We start from the raw sequence: 19,209 nt of genomic DNA on the forward strand, positions 1-19,209 counted from the left end.
TTCAAGCGAAAATTACAATTCTGAAAATCTTAATCTACCACCTTAGACTGGGCATCTTGCCACTACTTCTCTGGTTTGTAATATTAAACAAATGTGATTTCTTGATGTCAATGTAGAGAAGATCTGCATTATTTTAGTAAACATTATTTTCCAAATATTACAAAATCTCTTGGGGCAAAAGAGAGCCAAAGTGCAAGACAGATCAATGGAATTAAAAGTAACAAATTATGAAAAGTTCATCAATATTGGTTTCAGATTCCACACTGTGGATCTTTAAGGAACCACTGCTTGTCAAGTTTTGATGTATCATAAAAAAATGAGTATCATCAATTATCTGAAATGACTATTAAAATACTCATTCATTTACAACTATTTATCAAAATAACAAATCACAACATACTGAATGCAGAAAAGGGTGTGAGAATTCAGTTGTCTCCTATTATTCCAGACTCTAAAGGGATTTGCAAAAATATTTTTGGAATGCCAGTTTTCTCACTAAATTTTATTTTTTGATGGATTAAAAATATTTTTAAAATTGTGTTTTAGTTTCTATAATCAATCAATATGATTGATTACACAATCATACATACATACATACATACACATACACAAAAGCTTTCTGGAGTTCTCAACCATTAAGAGTGTAGACTCTTAAAAGCAAAAAATCATAAAAGCAAAAAATTTGGGAAGTGCCAAATTAGGCAATACCTCATAGGTGGTGCTGTGCACTTTCTATTACTTATCACATTGGGAAGCACACGATGTCTGCTTGTTCCACTTTAGTGTAAGACTGACCAGTGGGTTGAGGTGCTCGATTCATTCAGTTAAGTTCCTTTCAACTTCACCTAATAGCTGTTTATGATTGCTGCTTATATTTATTTTTTCATCAGGGTGAAAAAAAATCATGACTTTCATCATTCCTCCTGCATTTATTTGTTATGATTTTTCAATGAAAAGGAATTTTCCTGTTCAACCTTTTGGTTACCTTGAAATATAGTTCATATAGGGTAGGGAAGATAAATACTCAATCTCTGCTTCCCCACTTAATATATGAATTTCAGAATAATGAGTAAGTTTTGTAGCAACCTCTAAGGGTGAACAATGAGATTTTTTCCATTTATTTGATGAGCTTCAATCCACTATAATCATTTCTGATGATGAAACTGTCCTATCTTTTCAAGTTTGCACTTAGACATGGCTCCAATCATCTTTGATTGCTTCCTTCCTTTTAGGAAGGACAAGTTATTCTAGGCTAATAAATACTATAACACCATCAGTAAAGTCTCATATCTCATTTTAAAAACACACATCTAATGCATAGCCCCCAAAAAGCGTAAAATATTTTAGTGTCGTTTTATCATGAGATCCATCTTATTTTTCATTTCCCTGACTGAACACAAATTATTCTTTTTCATACCATTATTTATCTTACCAGTACAAACTAGCTTGTTAATTCTTCCTTTCTTCCACTTGAGCAAATCTCCACCTTTACCACATCCCAAATCCAAAACAGTAATGTCACGTTTTTTTTTCTGTCGTAACTTTTCTAAAAATTCCCCTAAAACAGAGAAATAAGTCATAATAAAAGATCTCCACTTAGTAAAGCATAAACTGTTGTCCCTAATAACCTATTAACTTCTGCCTGACATGTAATTATTAATTATTATTAATTTCATTTATGTAATTCATAACTTTTGGTTAACATTTCAAAATATAATTAAGAGTTAATTAACTTGATCCTCTAGCATTAAAGATGAAAAAGCATACATCTGGTATCTTAGAAAGTTAAGGCAGGTTTTTGAAGGTTACTTTCAGAACTTGATTCAACATTAAACAGCCAACATTTTAAATTCTAATAATATAAGAAGATTCAACAATTGTTCATTGTAAGAGAAAAATTAATCATTCATATTTTTTATAGTTTTCTCTTTCCAAAACTAAGTGTTTAGCTTACTATACACCTAGGTTAATCAAAATAACTCTGCAATAAGAGTGCTTGACTGTCATAAAGGTGTCAGGCTTACCACCAAGAAAGAAAATAACAAATAGTCAAAAATCATACATACCTCTTAATTTTACTATCATCAGAATTCTTAAATACTGAGGTAAAAATGGAATCTTTCATCCCAATCTATCAAATCACATTAATAGCCAACAAATAATATTAGTAGATCACAGTATATCATTAGCCAAATACTTCAGAGGTCAGTTACAGGCATCTTAATATTCCCAGATGACTGAAGTATTCAGCAATTCTAAAACTTTGTACACTACTCCATCCTAGGTCTACTCTTCCTGTTTTTACCACTCTGTTTAACACTTTCTATTTCATGTGTGAATTATCAAAAGATTGCTAACATATTCTGTACAAAAGATTCTGCCTTTTGCTGTCTATAGGATCTTAAAGTAATTTCAATAGAAGTGTCCATCAGTAGATGATTGGATCAAAAAATTATGATACATACACACAATGGAATACTACGCAGCAGAAAGGAAAAAAGAACTAGTAAACTTCGCGACAGCATGGATGGAACTGGAGAGCATTATGCTAAGCCAAATAAGCCAGGGGGCGAAAGACAAATACCATATAATCTCACCTATAAGCGGAACCTAACCAACAATACAAAGATGCAAGGAAAATATGACCAGCAACACTGAAAGGAAAAGAAATCAACAGAGACAAGAGGGAAGGAGGGAGGGGCGGGCAGGGAAAGGGAAGGGAAGGGGAAAGTCAAGGAACATAGAGCAAGGACTCATGGACAAAACCAAAGGGGAAGAGCAGAGGGAGAGAAGGAGGGAGGGGGCAAGGGAAAGTGGTAGGGGGGAGGCAGAGACAAATGTATTTAAAAAGAAAGAAAGAAAGAAAGAATAAATAAATAAATAAATAAATAAATAAATAAATAAATAAAATAACCAGGGAGAGGTTAAGAATCGTATAGGAAATGGAGAAGCCAAAGAACTTATTTGTACGATCCATGGACATGAACTAAGTGGGGGAACTCAGGGGGAAGGGGCGGTGCAGGGTGATGGTGAATAAGGGGGAGAAAAAAAATGGGACAACTGTAATAGCATAATCAATAAAATATATATTCAAAAAAACAAAAAAATAAAAAAAATAAAAAATAAAAAATAAAAAAAGAAGTGTGAGTGTTCCAGATTTAACTTTGATATGAATCTTAAGAAAACAGTATAAAAATAATATTAAAAGTGAAAAACTATAAAATCTATTTCTATATAGAAAGACTAATGAGAGGTAAAATTATTATGAAATATTATTCAAAGTTATTATTGCCATATTCGTGAACAGTATTCAACTATTTCCTAAGCTATAAGTACCAACAAGAAAAAGAATGACAAAGAATAGATGTTGAGAAGAGAAAGAAAAAAGCTATGGGGAGCTTGACACAGACCACAAGATTGCACTAGGACCAGAAAGACAGATGCAGATGGCAAAGCATCCACTGAGAGAGCTGCTGGAATAGCTGAAGAAGGAAAATGCTATGAATATGCTGAGATAAATTTTTGCTAGTCTGACTTAAGTCTTTTCATGAATAAATACACAAATAAATTACACATTATTAAAAAATACCCAATAAGAAATCTGCATTAGATCTGCATAAGAAAAGCAAAAGAAAAGAAATTAGGACTAAGGTCCAAAGATTATCTTAAAAGTATAGTCTACAAATAATATATTAAACACACACTCAATTACCCTAGCTGAAAACTGGCAGTCAAATAAGTCGTATTTTTGTAATTAAGTCATGAATATTAAAAACAAAAATGAGATAGAAAATAATGTGTTAGAAAAATGGGTGTAGTTTCCACTCCTAATACTTCTCAGAATGTCTAATTTATATTATTATTAAACCTAGAAGAAAAGTATCCATAATTAGCACCTTTGTCCCTGTATAATCAAGAAAGGATTTTCACTTTTCCTGAGGCTGGCTTTATGAAAACAAAAACAAGAATCTTACTGTAAAAAAAAGTCAAAATATACTAGCTTCTTAAAATTCTAAACTCAGGTAATAGTCTATTTGATGTGCTAGATATACAAAACAATATATATATGGTGAATCACATTTCTTCCATTGACTTCCATTTTAATATCAAAGGTGAGTTTCCACAGATAAATAAAATGCTGGATCCAAAAAGCTGAATATCTTCATTAATACTCAATGTAAACTTTATTCTTTTCCTCAAACACATACAAGAAAAGTAAGTTTAATGCACAATCAACAAACATATGATCTTTACCAACTCATTAAAGGCCTCAAAATAAAAAAATCATGATATTGTCAATTTCCTTGACTTAATGGAATCTGAAATGTTTAATCTAACGATGTTATTGCTCCAAAATTTTTAGAGTAAAATAGAATAATTAATAGCATTAACTCTACATATAAAAGGAGCACACTACATTTTGAAAGCCTTGTTAACTTTTCAACTTAATATCCACTAAACACTCATTAATATGTTATTATATAGTCAATCAACAGTAGATATAAAAAGAACTTATCTTAAAAGCCTAGTTTTAGTTTTGGCTCCTGTTTTACAAAGCCAAGTTTGATAATTAAATGAACTGGAATTAAAGATCTAGAAACTTGGTGTATGATTAATCATTCAGGGAGGAAAAATGAGACATAAGCTGAAATAAAAAATTCCAAAGTATAAATCAAAAACAATCATACCAATGAGGACACTTTTCATCCAATTATTAAAGTTTCTTAGGTAAAAAATACGACTTTGGCTACGCTTCTCTAAACCAACTTCTTGAAGTTCATTGTAGTGAGCAGCCACTGTTGAGCTATGTCCTTCTTCTAAGTTCTGAAAATAAGAGAATGAAACAAAATTAAGGATTAGAATATGGCAAAAATAAACCTAAAAGAGCATCTGATAATATAAGGATAAAATACCACTGAAACTGATAAATTCCATTAAACAATAGCATTAACCACAGAAATCCCACTAATTGTAATCAGACATAAGATTTGTTTCCCTCACTCCCTATTTTTAAAACATCTGTAGGTTTAAATTTTCATCTGTTTAATTTTTGTATCAATGTTTTAATGAAACAAGTACTTTTCCAGAGGTCTGATTTCTTCAACTCAATAAATGCCAGTCAGAAGAGGTTCCTCTGAGAAAATACAGTAGAAATAATTTATATTTATAAAATAGTTGTGACTGTTAAATGAGATCATACACACAAAGGGTTTAGAACTCAATAGGCTATGTTCAATGTCAGTGATTCCTACTATTATTTGCTTTTAATCTAATTCAAAATTTTCAATTTGTGTTCCCTACTTAATGCCCTAAGAATTCTGCAATAATCCCATGAGAGATAAAGGGTTTCACATCCCCATATTTCCCTGTTCAACTAAAGCAGTTCATCTTTTACCTATTTTACACATCAGGTTTAAGATTTTTCACTTGAGAAACGGGTTCCCACTGCTAGTGAAAGTTTGAAAGTATGTTTACAATACAAGCTCCTCTCTGTTACAAGGATTCACTCTCCAGAGCACTAATGACAAATGCTTGGCCTGTCACTTTCCTCTTCACTAATGGCAGAACTTTACTGTTACTGAAGTTCTCTTTCCCTCCAAACCCAGATTCTGCCTCCGATTCCTTCACAATATGATATTCCCAGAAGAAAATGGCTTGCTACTCTTTGCTCTATAGTATCCCTACTATATACCAGGCTTTTGCACCCACTTAGCTAAAACTGTATGTAACTACTTAAATAAGGAGTTGAAACAACATAGTTAAAGGAATTACATTAGGAAAGGAATGTAAAGCTGGGTATGATTTTAAAATTTACCATTTTAAGTGATAATCTCAACTACTTTCAGGTACAAAAAAAGAGATAAACACCTAATAAAAAATGAGAAAAGGTAAATCATCTGGACCTCATACTCCTATCTTTTTTTAAATAGCCAAGAAAAAGCAAACTATAAAATCTAGCTTTCAAATTTCTAGTCAAGTAAGACTTCTGATAACATAAAAATTATCTCATTAGCAGAAGTTTCAACTAAATAAAAACAAAGAGGTAAAAGCTTACTCTATCTTAACACAATAAAAAAGAACATTCTGAAATTATTAAGATTATGTAAAAATCAGCATTACTTCACAGGTGCTCCACATTTCAATTTGACATATTCTATTACGGATAAAATAAAATACATTGAACATACTCTTTGTTTTTCAGGAACATCCTCAAGTTCTCTTTTTCTCTTTTTCTGGGTGCTGTCTCCAGGAGAAGGTTCATCTTTTGGGAAATCATCAGTTTCCAGTCTTCTTTTCCTTGAAATGCCTTCATCATCACCACCAGAACCTGTTTCCTCTGGGACAATTTCGGCATCAAGTTTTCTTTTCTTGGATGGAGTATCTTCCCCACAACTGGAACTCTCTTTTACAACGTCATCTGTAAACTCCATTTTTCTCTTTTTTGGTGTGCCTACTTGCCCATAGGTAGGAGCCTTCTCAAAAAGCCCAGACCTAGGAGTAGTTGTGTTTTCATTAATACTGAATGAAGATTTTGTTTCCGAATCTATTAATGCTTTTGCTTCTTCAAGAGAGATCTTTCCACATTCCTCTGCTTTTGCAGAATTTTCCATTTTTGATTACTTCAACAGATGGTAAAACTTCATGAACTAACACAGAAATGGCAGAAATTTGATTTTACTTATAAACACTTTAAAACAATTTTAACCAGAAGCTAACCATTTAATTTCAGTGATCAACTAGGAATTTTTTTTAATTTCATAAAAATGTTAATTTATATTAATATGATTTTATGAATAGGCTAATGTGGGAGTACTAATTATAATCCCTAAACACTTCTATAATCTTACCCATAAAAGTCACTATTGATATTAAAATTGATAAATGAAGTGAGGGCATACTAGTTCCTTTTCTATTTTGATCCTTACTCTATAGTTTTGGTTCCCTAATTACAGGCACAGCAGAATATTTTAAATTTTTAAGGGAAGGATAGTGACATTGGATATCTGGAAGATACCCAGATATAGCTTCAAGTAGAGCACACCTTCAGCTGAAGAGATTACACTACATCCCTTTCAATGACTGTAAATTTGTGAAGCTGAGATTTTTGTTGCACAGAAGAAAATCGGTTAAACAGGAAATGAAGAAATGAAGTTGGTGATGTTGAATCTTATTTCAAGACCAGAGAAACTGTACAATGCCCAACAAGTGAAAAATTTCATTAGTAAAGATTCGTGGTTAACTAAGAATTAAACACAAATATTATTTTTTCTTTCAGTTTGTATATTATTTTTTAAAGTTGTTAGGACATAAATACTTAAATTCTTTGTACTAAACTACTTATGAGTGGTACTGTTAGGTATTTTTTTGGCCGAGAGACACTGGAAAAAAAACACAGAGGCACTAAGGCCATCAAGAAAGTTTGGGAACTTACAGTTGACTTCTGAAATCCCTATTTCATAATAGGTATCAGAATTAGGTAGAAAGTAAAGAGAGTGGCTTTGGACAAGAAGTTTAAAGACTCAGCCTGCAATTAAATAAACAGTAAGTCACTTTCAAATGTTCTTAGGCCTAATGGGACTGGGAGGGAAATAAGTGAACTATCTCCTGGACAGGGATTGTTACAGTGATCTATTGTCACTGTATAGGGATTTATTGTCAGAATTTACTTAACTCCTATTACAGAGGAGCTCCATGAGGCACTGTGCGAGTTAGTGTTCAAGAAGCTTACAGCTTATATAGCATTATTAAAATGTCAGGCTGTATTAATCAAAACAAATGAAGAAAGGAAAACAGACGTCCAAAACTCAGTGACTTTCTGTGAATTCAGAACGTGAAAGTTATGAAGGGGAGAGGGGTAGTCCTTTGAGTAAAGACATTTCTGAATATGCTAATGTGAGAGTACTAGTAAGAAATAGAGAACAAGAAATAAAGTTGCTTGAGGGAATGGATAAAAACAAGTCACTATGAATTAGGAAAGGTTTCAAGGGATATGAAGTTTCACTATCCAAGTTTTCAGGTCACAAAATACTAAGGCATTCCAAAATAGGAGGCGCTGAAACGGGGCGGGGGGAGGGAATCACCCAAAGAAAGTAATTTGCAGAATGACTACTTAAAATGATTACCTAGGAAAACTGGCTTCCAAATGATCAAATCCTTATCTCTGCCATTTATTTCCTAACGAACAGAAATTGGTTTTAAATTGAAATGAACCAATGTGATTTATCATCTTTAGCTGTAATTAACGCCTGAAATTATTATTGGGAATAGGTGTGAATTTTATTTATGTAGGCAACTCTACTTCCACAAATGAAATGTCATAAAAACAATAAATTTGGTCAGAATAAATGACAAATAATTCCAACCGACAACAGAAATGGTTAAGAATGTTTGAAACTGAAAGTCAGAGTGGAATGATGAATAAATTCCAAACGCAAAAGAGTTGCCCTTCAGAATCCTGAAGGAAGGAGCCTACGGAAAAAGAGTCAACTGACATCTAGTTGGCTATGCAATCAATAACCAAATAGACATTCCCACCTGGCTTTCCAATCACCTCTGAGGCAAGCAGTCTCATTCATTTCAGTTTCTCAGAGAACCAAGCAGAGCGCTAGCACCGCCGGTCTTAGGCTAAATTGATTAGCTCTCCGTTCTGACGCGGCAGATACACCGGGTCAACTCTAGGGCCCAAGAACACGCGACAAGGCAAGAATTTTTCAGCCAAGTTCACCCTTTTCCGTCGTCGACGCGGCCTAGCTCTTAAACAAACCTCGGCTCAGGTTTTAGATACGCCACTCAAGACACACACGATTCTGGACATCTGACATCCCCTTCCCTAGCCCACCCTCTAAGCGCTGCCCTGACGTGCGGCCTCAAACAGCTCTTCCAGCTTTTTCACACGGACTCGCAGCGTCTGGATGAGCAATAGCGCCCGGTGACTCCCACAAGTACTGCCCATTTTGCTCCGCACAGTAAACCCCTCGCAAAGGATACTGAAGGCACACGACTAACACTAAGAGAGTTCGTGTCAGCAGTCGGTGTGCCCCTTCCACTCGGATGGCGGCGGAGGGCTCAAACACAAAGAAAAGGAAGGCCGGAGTTTCAGCTACCACACTCACCGATACTGCCACCTTCGGTTCTGTTTGCGGAAGCAGGGACCGGCGCCACGCGAGTGTTGTTATCCTATTTCCGGGGAGTGCGCGGGTCACGTGACACCACTCTCGGCAGCGAGTGGAGCGTTGCGAGACCTTCAGGCCGAAACTACGAGTCCCGTCGTGCTGCGCGCAGTGGCGTACTGAGAGACGCGCCCAGCGGCACGGCAAGTCGCGAGCACGTTGCTAGTGGGCGCGGCTAGAGAGTGGTGGGAGGCTAGCGTCCTCTCGAACGGCGTGGGTTCCAGCATCCTGACGCACATTCGGCTAGGTCACTTTGTTGAGTGACACCATCGTGGCATCTGAGGAGCTGTCGTCCGGCCTGTGCGGCGGGAAGCGGCGGCAGCTTCAACGTCCTAAGAGGTAGCCTGGGCCTGAGACCTTTAAGGGCAGCGGGAGGAGTGGAGAGGGCACCTTCAACCTGGTTGCTTTGGGGACCAGACCTGGGGCGCGAACCCGGCGTGCACTGCTCCGCGGGCTGTGGCAGAGATCCGCCTGCGGGGCAGGAGTCATCCACATTTGCCTGCCCTGCCACCCCGGCTGCCGAAAGAGGTCACCCCCACCCTTCTCTTTGGGGCCAGTGTCCGGACAAATCCTGCCTTTGAGACTTCTTTTCAGCTTTCTGCTCTGTAACCCTTCATCCCCTCCCCTTCCCGTCCTCAGAACCCTGCTTAGGAGAGTCCTGGGTGTCCCCGTTCTCGGAGTTGTGTTAAGAATGAGCAACATCTTCCTTCTTAGGAACTGGCAGATTATTCTGTACCGCTGTGTTTGGGAAGCTGTGCCACACCTCCCTCCGGTGGGGCCTTTCTAGCCTCTCAGATTCTGAAGTCAAAGGTAGACCAAACTTCTCCTTGAGAAAAGCCTCACAGTGTAGTATTCTTTGTTGTCTGGACGTTGATATGGGATGGCTGGGTAGGTAACACTTTCTTCACCCATCTCCCCAGATCTCCGCTGTAGAGTCAGAGGCACCTACTGTACTGAATTTGGAAAGATCCGTAGATGAGGGCATTCAACTGAGATTGGGGTGAAAACTGTACCTGTGGACTAGGATAATTGGTGGGTGTACATGTTAAATTTGCTATGCCTCAGCACCTCCCCACATTAAGGGTGTAAAAAGGTGATCATATTTGCAATCCATCTTGAATTGATCCTTTTAAAAGCAGCTTTGAAAATGTGTTTTACCAGCCTGCCTACTTGTAAATACGGGCAGTTATATCAATGAGTAGACTTTGCTTTGAGGAAGGCAAAATTTGCAACATGTACTTTCTTTACAATCCAGTCACTTCTAAATTGTGGGCATTAACCTTCTGAGGTTTTGATCCCTTATAAACTTTGAACCAAGAATTTATAAGGCCTATTTTTAACAAATGAGGATGAGCTGTCAATTTTAGATGACTTTGCTTGTATTTTTACTATGTTCAGTGAGCTAGGTTGAGAATTAACTTCAGTTCATTTATATTGACTGCAAACGTATAGGTCTTAGAGACTGAACATACTATTTGCACATCCAGGCATTAGAAATAAGCAATTACATAGTCCTATTTGCTGGTTCTGATGCTGAAGTTTCTGGAGATAATTGCAGTTGTAACTTCAGGGAAAATGAATCCAATTTTGACTTTTTTAAGAAATTTTCTATTAAATTAAAAGTCTCTTACTATGTGTTTACACAAACCGCATAATGAATTGCTGTATGTGCGAGATAGAGAACTCACATTTTGTAGTTTTTTAAAAACTAAACGAAGTCATGTAAATTTATTTGAGAAGAACTCGAAAGTAGTAATAATGGAGGGAGAAAATGGATCAGATAAAAATGTTCTAAAAGTTGCTCTTTGTGTTATTTTTCCCATTATTATATGTGTAATACCTGGTTTTCTGGAAATTGAATTAAAATTAAAATAACTAGTATTTTAGTACCTTCCCTGTGCTATATTAAGTGCTTTATTCGTTTGAACTCATTTAATTCTTACATAATCCAATGGGATAGTTGTTATGATTATTTTTGCATTACAGATGAAGGTTAAATAACTTGGCCAAGGTCGTGCATCTGGAAATTAGTGGGACTAGGATTTGGACCCAGGTGGTCTAGCTCCAGAGACCAAACTCTATGTTAATATTGAAACAGTGCCTTCTAGAAAGCCAAACTTAGGGCTGGAAGTTGGCTGGCACTTAGTAGATTTTCAGAAAATGTTTTGATACTTATTAATACTTGGGTTATTATTCTCAGAGAAAAATAGTTGGGCAAGGATATCTTGCTAGAATGTGAGATCCAGCAAGAGAGGATCATCATTTTGTTCAGGAATTTAACCCAGGTGCCTTGAACTGTGCCTGGCATATAGCGGTGCTTATTTAATAAATGAATTGCTACAAGAGGATTTTTAAGTCGATTTTTAAAAATAGGACAGATGAATTATTTCAACCCATTTATAAGATTTCTTGTGTGCCGTTTTGATTATTTGGCCCATCATTCACCCACTCACGCCACCTGGTTTGGATTTCTCCTGGTATGGATTATACTTTATCAGTGAGAGAAGATGAAGTAGCAATTTATAAATTTTCTGGTCAGATTAAGGGCAAGCAACAGATTCAATAGATAACATCCTTCTTTTTAAGTTATTCTCAAAATGATTTGGTGTTTTAAAGTGTGATTTCTGATGTACAGTTAAAGAGCACATTTTTGAAACATACACATTGTTTATAAATATAGGTACAATGTTATAGCTTCCTAAAAATTCTTTTCTTCCAGGTAGGAAAGAGGTGATTTATGGAAGGGTTGTTTCTCTAAAACGTCTTAGAGGAAAGACTGACCCTCCAGTTCACTCACAAAGTACCCCTACTAAAATTTTACTGCCTTTTTGAATCACATAAGATATTCTTGTTTAAAGGGTTTTTTTTTTTTATAGTTGAAAGTAAAATTTGGTCGAGAAATATCTTAAGATTTTTATGGGTAGTAATTCATTTTATATGTTAACTAGGCTGTAGTACCTAGTTATTTAATAATTCACTATCTAGGTGTTACTGTGATGGTATTTTGAAGTTGTGGTTAACATTTAAAATCAATTGACTTTATGTAAAGGAGATTACCCTCAAAAATGTAGATGGACCTTACGGAATCAATTGAAGACCTAAATTTCAAACCAAAGTGTTACAAGAAGAAAAAGTTCTTCCTCAAGACTGCAGCATTGATTTCTGCCTGTGTTTCCAGCCTGCATACCTGCTCTACAGATCTCAGAGTTGCTAGCCCCACAGGAGTGTGAGCCAGTTCCTTAAAATAAATCTGTATTTATTTATTTGTCAAATAATCTAATAATAGATTTCTAATAGAAATATCTATCTAAAGAGAGATAGGTAGATAATATATATATCTTTTTCTCTTATTGGTTCTGTACCTTTAGGGAACCCTAGCTGATTCAGATTTTGGTACCGAGAGTGGATCTAAAGGAACACAATCTTAAGAATGAGTTGTTTGAATTGATTGTGGTGTTCGTGGAATTGGTTTCTGAATCTGGTTAGATTTAAAGGCACTAATGGCTATCTTTATTTTTAATATATATTTTATCGATTATGCTGTTACAGTTGTCTATTTTTTCTTCCCCTTTATTCCTCTCCACCTTGCATCCTCCATCCCACCAGCATTCCCCCCGCCCCCTTAGTTCATGTCCGTGGGTCATACATATAAGTTCTTTGGCTTCTCTATTTCCTATACTATTCTTAAATTCCCCCTATCTACTTTGTACCTCATATTTAGGCTTCTTATTCCCTGTACCTTTTCCCCCATCCTTCCCCCTCCCTCTCCTGTCTGATCTCCATTTCTGTGATTCTGTTCCTGTTCTAGTTGTTGCTTAATAGGTTTGTTTGTTTGTTTGTTTGTTTTTGTTTTTGTAGGTTCAGTTGTTGATAGCTGTGAGTTTGTTGTCATTTTACTGGTCATAGTTTCTGATCTTCATCTTTTTCTTAGATAAGTCCCTTTAACTTTTCATATAATAAGGGCTTGCTGATGATGAACTCCTTTAACTTGACCTTATCTGGAAAGCACTTTATCTGCCCTTCCATTCTAAATGATAGCTTTGCTGGATAGAGTAATCTTGGATGTAGGTCCTTGCCTTTCATGACTTTGAATACTTTTTTTCAGCCCCTTCTTGCCTGTTAGGTTTCTTTTGAGAAATCAACTGATGGTCTTATGGGAACTCCTTTGTAGGTAACACTCTCCTTTTCTCTTGCTGCTTTTAAGATTCTCTCCTTCCCTTTAATCTTGGGTATGTAATCATGGTGTATCTTGGTATGTGCTTCCTTGGGTCCAATTTCTTTGGGACTCCCTGAGCTTCCTGGATCTCCTTGAAGTCTATTTCCTTGGCTAGATTGGGGAAGTTCTCCTTCATTGTTTGTTCAAATAAGTTTTCAATTTCTTGCTCTTCCTCTTCTCCTTTTGGCACCCCTATGACTCAGATGGTGGAACATTTACAGTTGTCTCAGAGGTTCCTAAGCCTCTCCTCATTTTTTTGAATTCTTGTTTCTTCATTCTGTTCTGGTTGAGTGTTTATCTCTTCTTTCTGCTCCAGATCGTTAATTTGAGTCTCAATTTCCTTCCCTTTACTGTTGGTTCCCTGTATATTTTTCTTTATTTCACTTTGCATAGTCTTCACTTTTTATTCCATTTTGTGATCATACACAACCAATTCTGGAGCGTCCTGATTACCACTGTTTTGAACTGTGCATCTGATAGGTTGGCTATCTGTTCTTTGCTTAGTTTTATTTTTGGAGCTTTGATCTGTTCTTTCATTTGGGCCATATTCCTTTGTCTCAATGCGCCTGTTATGTTGGAAGGGGCAGAGTCTTAGGCATTTGCCAGGGTGGGGCAACCAAGGTCATCGTGTTGTGGCTTTGTATATGGGAGAAGGGTCCAAGAAGGAACAATGCCACTTGTTTGTCAAGTCACCTTCCCCACTACCCATGAGCTAATTGGGCCCTTTTAGTGCTGCTTCCAGGGTTGGTGTGTTTGTGTATTTTCTAGGACCCTGTGGGTCTCTCCAATGAATTGTCCTGAGAGGCTGGGAATTTATCCCACTGCCACAACTCCCATAGGTTTTTCCAGCCAGAGGTTTTAAGACTTTATTTTCCCTCACTGGAACCTGGGATTGCATGATCTGTGTTTCCTCCCAGCTGTTCTCGGTTTATCCGCGTATAAATGTGGTACTGCCCAGTCTGCCAGTTGCTGCCTGACCTGCTTGGTCCTTTAGCTGCTTCCTTACCATGTGTCCTGTCCGCCCTCACTGCCTGCTTCCACCCCTCCTACCGGTCTGGATGAATGTCTCTTTAACTCCTTGGTTGTCGGCTTCCCATACAGTTTGATTTTTTGGCTATTCTGGTTATTTTTCGTTTTTAAATTTGTTGTTCCCCTTCTTTGGTTGTATGAGGAGGCAAAGTGTATATACCTACGTAAGCTTCCCTATATTTTCTTTGTGATCTTTTCATTCTTATCATGAAATACCCCTCTTTTTCACTAATAATCAAGGAATTTCTGACTCCTGCTTTGTCTGAAGCTAAAAGAGCTACTCCAGCTTTTTTTTTTTTTTTTGACTTGTGTTAATGTGGTATATCTTTCTCCATCCCTTGACTTACAGCTTTTCTGAGTGTTTATATTTAAAATGGTTTTTTGTTTTTGTGGGGTTTTTTTTTTAGAAAACATATATTTGGCTCTATCACTTTTGAATTTGTTAGTACATTTTTGGATTAATATCTTCTGTTTGTAAATACTTTTATTGTCATTTGTTCTTTGCCCCCTCCCTTTTTCAGCCATCCCTAGTTTTAATTAAGAATTTTATATGATCCTGTTTTATCTCTTTCAGTGTACTGATTGTACTTTTAAAGTAAACATTTCAGTAGTTTTCCCTGGACTTCCTATTCACATCTTATTTAATCTAAATCCACTTTCCAATAACACTATTCCACTACATGTGTAGTTGCAAGTACCTTATCTTAGTCTTCTCAGTTCCTTCCTCCTGTTACTTGTGACAACACTGCCTTTCATTTTATCCACATACTATTAATCACCTAATTCATTGTTACTATTATTACTTTAAACAATTATCTTTTAGATGAATTAAGATTAAAAAAGATTTTTAATTTGCCTTTATTGATTCCTTCTTCCTTTATGTAGATCGAAGTTTCTTTGTTCTTTCTTTCTTGAAGGGCTGATCTGTGGATAATGAATTCCCTCAATTTTTTGTTTGTCTGATAAAGTCTTTATTTCTCTTCCACTTTCGATGGAGAATTTTGCTGGATATAGAATTCTAGTTTGATGGGTTTTCTTTAAACTTTAAATAATCACTTCATTCTTTTTTTTTTCTTTTTTTGGCCTAGTTTTTGACAAGAAGTTGTTTGTAACTTTTATTCTTGTTCCCCTAATAGGAAATGTAATTGTTTTCTCCCTGCAGCTTTTTTCAAGATTTTTTGTCATTGTTTTTTTGTTTTTTGCAGCTTGAATGTGGTATATCTAGATATGGATTTTAGATAGTTATCCTGCCTGGTGTTCTCTGAGCTTTCTGGACCTGTGATTTGGTATTTGTTATAATATTGGAAAATTCTCAAACTTCATATTACTTCAAATATTTCTTCTGCTTTACCTTCTGGCATTCCTATTACATGTATGTTACACATTTTGAAATTGGCCCATAGTGATTGAATATTTTGTTCTGTTTTAGGGGTGTAGGGATGTCTTCTTTTTCCTCTTTTCATTTCTGTTTGGGACACTTCTGTTGACCTCCCTTCAGGCTCACTGATTCTTTCCTTGGCTGTGTCAAGTCTGACTCTGCCATGAGTCCATTGAAGAAGTTCTTCATTTCTGTTATAATGTTTTTGCTTTGTAGCTAGCCTTTCTTTCTGATTCCTTCTTAGAATTTCTGTTCTGCTTACATTGCATGTTTTTTACTTTTCTCATTTGAGCTTTTAAATACAGAGTGGGGAAAAAGTAGGTTTACAGTTGTTTGGAAAATACAATAATTAATAAATAAGAATAAACTGTGTTCCACATACAACTGTAAATCTACTTTTGCTCCACCCTATATTAATCATAGTTATTTTAAATTCCCTTTAAAAACAGTGTTAATTTGTATACTTAGTGCCCAAAACTTCCCAAGCTGAAGATGCTACATTGATTTCTGAAGTCATTTAATAGAGCTAAAATCAGTTTTTTAAAAACAAGTTGTTGATGCTAACTGAGCTGAATTTTATTGAGCGCCCACTAGATGTCAGGTTTTACACTGGTCCCTGTAACTACCAGAAATTACAACAGATTCCTTGCCCTCCAGATACAGAGTCCCGGTGTGTGTGTTGGGGCTGGCCGAGTATGGATAAAGAAAGTCTCCAAATCCCCAATATCTGATATATTTTCAGTGGTGTTACTTAACTAGTTTGTGGGATTCAGAAGGAATTAGTACCAGTGCTGTGACTTGCAGGAAAATGGCAGTTAGATGAAGTAGGACCATCTTATACAGAAAATTCATCCACTTTGTGATTTTTTGTTTTTAGTTAGGTCTTCTGTGGCTCTGCGCCATGGGCTGGAGGAGGTGGAGGCAAGCCAGAGGGCTCTGTTCCTCTCACTCCTGCTTTAATCTGAGCAACTTTTATTTATATTTTGTTGAACTTCCAAGTAGGATTTTGTTTGACAAATGTGGCATTTGAATTCACACAGTAGAGAACGAATTCCTTTTTTTTTGTTGCTTCACCTTTCTAACTTTTTAGTCAACATTTTTAAATTCTATAAGAATTGAGTAGAGTTAATTCCTTTACACTGAGTTGTATTTCGAGGACTGCTTGAATGTGAGAGGAACAGAAACTTGCTAATATAATCTTGAGAAACATGGGTTTGTTAAGAGTATAGATGGAAGAAAGAAATCTCATGAACCAATAACTCATTTGGCCTAATGGAACTGAGATTTCAGGATATAGCTGCCCCAGGATTCCAACGGCATTCTAATATTTGTGTTTCCTCACTGGAATTTGTTCCAATTCATTCTACCTTCTCCATTCCTTTAATTCAGACTTTCTGGTTGTTTTTTTGATTACCATGTTTCCTTACTCTTTCACTATTGATCATTGTGTCTTTACCCTACTTCTCTGACTCAAGACTGTTACATGAGAGGCTTCTAACTTTTATTTTATTCTCAGGACAACTCTGTGAAGAAGGTACTATCATTAACCTGGTTTTACAAATTGAAACCAAGGCACAGGTGGCGGTTAATTAACTGGTCCAAAGGTTACATAGTTCATAGTGTTTTCTGAGACCGTGTGACCCCTCACATTCCAAGATCTCTTAAAATTAAGTCATGACAGAATCAGACTTTAGAAATTATCCATGATGTCCTTTGCCATAGGGAAGGTTTTGTACAGGGTGGGACAAAAGTAGGCATATGGAAAATAACTAATAGATAGTAATATAGGAATAAACTGTGTGTTTTTTTGTACTCACAACTGTACTTAGAATTAGGCACCATTAATCATGTTCCAAATACAGTGTTAAAGGCTTAATGACATAATTCTAAACTGTGCAAGGGTAGCAACAGTGTAATCTTTACTTCACTTGGTCCAGTGATGTATTTCATCATCTATTTCCACAACTTGAATATATAAGCAATTTAGGATACAGCCTCCCACTTAGAGGTATGAAAACTTCATGCTGCTGGGGAGGAAAATAACAGGGTAACTTTTGTGTAAAAAATAAGCCAAGTCTCATGATTTTAAAATTTATTACTGAAATTACTGTGTTTTATTGGAAGAAGTTTAAGTTGCTTATCACTCCAGGGTCTCCAGTTATATCAGAAAAATTATAGGGGCCTGTTAGTTCACAACCTCTTGAGGTCCACTCACCCACCTGGTCAGATGTTGCTGGTTTGATCTGGGTAGTATTTATGGGGAATGGCACCTCCATCATTGACCAATAACTAAAAACTTTTATCTTTTGATTGTAAAGACTAGTGAAATTCAGAAGTCGAAGTTACCTGGTAGCTGAGGCCATCGCACACACATGCATGCTAGCTGTGATACAAGACAAGTCCTACCTTACTTTGGTTTTTGCTATTCTTGAAGCCTATTCATTCCAGAATATTTATGATACTACTCAGTTTATACCTGCCCTTTACTTGGACTCATCTGAAGTAGGTTTGTTCCTTGAAATCTAATGATTCTTACTGTGTATTCCAAAAGTACTGTGATTTATTACCTTTGGAAGTCTAGACCTTCACTGTCAGATATGGTAGCCATTACCCATATATTTTCATTTTAATTTAAATAATACATTTTTAATTTAAAATTTAAGACTCATTTCTTAGGCCCTGTGTTGTTCAGGGAGCTTTAATCGTGTTTCTTGGTCTACTCAAAATTGGCACTATCTCTTCTAAATGTGGACAATTAGCTTAGTGACTGAACATAGGCCTGGGATCAACTGGGTTTGAACCACGGCTTCTCCACTCACCAGTTGAGTGACACTGGGCAAATTATTTACTCTGCTTCAGTGTCCTCAAATATAAAATGCTGACGATATTCCCTCCTTCGTAGGGTTGTTATGAGAATAATGTGAGTTAATAAAGTGTTTACAAAGCAACTGTCACATAGTAGGGGGCTCAAAAAAATCTTATCATTATGGTGATGATGGTAGATGATACCATTGCCACCATGCTGCCTCTGGCACTGGAGCAATTTGCTGCACCTAGAGAAATGATCCCCAAATTCATATTGTCAGTTTGACCTGGCTACAGGAGATTGTGATTTATTAGGCCTACATGGAGACCAGTAATCTGTATTTTCAAACCACCTCCACTCCCCTGTAACATCCCTGCCTCTATGATAGTGATGCTTAGCCCGTTTTGGAAGCCACGAGCCCAGAGATTTCTCAGGGAACAGATGTAGATCATAGCCCAAGAGGTAATACAGGGATGACCCTTGAATACATTATCCTAAGTGAAAGCTAATCACAAAAGATCACATACTGTGATTGCATTTATATGAAATGCACAGAATAGACAAATATAGAAAGACAGAAACTAGATTATTGGTTGCCTGGAGCTTGGAG

At 36.3% G+C, this 19,209-nt stretch overlaps 2 protein-coding genes across 2 annotated transcripts in view; one reads left to right on the forward strand and one right to left on the reverse strand.

The window, feature by feature from the left end:
- RNMT (RNA guanine-7 methyltransferase) overlaps positions 1-9,179 on the reverse strand; it is a 28,393-nt gene extending 19,214 nt beyond the window's left edge. The window contains exons 1-4 of the mRNA XM_054587314.1: positions 9,114-9,179; positions 6,189-6,647; positions 4,689-4,824; positions 1,433-1,558 (exon numbers count right to left, since the gene is read on the reverse strand). Coding sequence (XP_054443289.1) covers positions 1,433-1,558; positions 4,689-4,824; positions 6,189-6,611 — 685 coding nt within the window. The 5' untranslated portion in view covers positions 6,612-6,647; positions 9,114-9,179. The remainder of the gene's footprint in view (positions 1-1,432; positions 1,559-4,688; positions 4,825-6,188; positions 6,648-9,113) is intronic.
- A 118-nt stretch (positions 9,180-9,297) lies between these two features.
- FAM210A (family with sequence similarity 210 member A) overlaps positions 9,298-19,209 on the forward strand; it is a 28,548-nt gene continuing 18,636 nt past the window's right edge. Inside the window, exon 1 of the mRNA XM_054587315.1 lies at positions 9,298-9,509. The gene's annotated coding sequence lies outside the window, so the exon portion shown is untranslated. The remainder of the gene's footprint in view (positions 9,510-19,209) is intronic.

This window comes from Pteronotus mesoamericanus, unplaced genomic scaffold (assembly GCF_021234165.1).
Source record: "Pteronotus mesoamericanus isolate MK-2021 breed Mesoamerican mustached bat unplaced genomic scaffold, CSHL_Meso_final scaffold_118, whole genome shotgun sequence".
Classification (NCBI taxonomy): domain Eukaryota; kingdom Metazoa; phylum Chordata; class Mammalia; order Chiroptera; family Mormoopidae; genus Pteronotus; species Pteronotus mesoamericanus.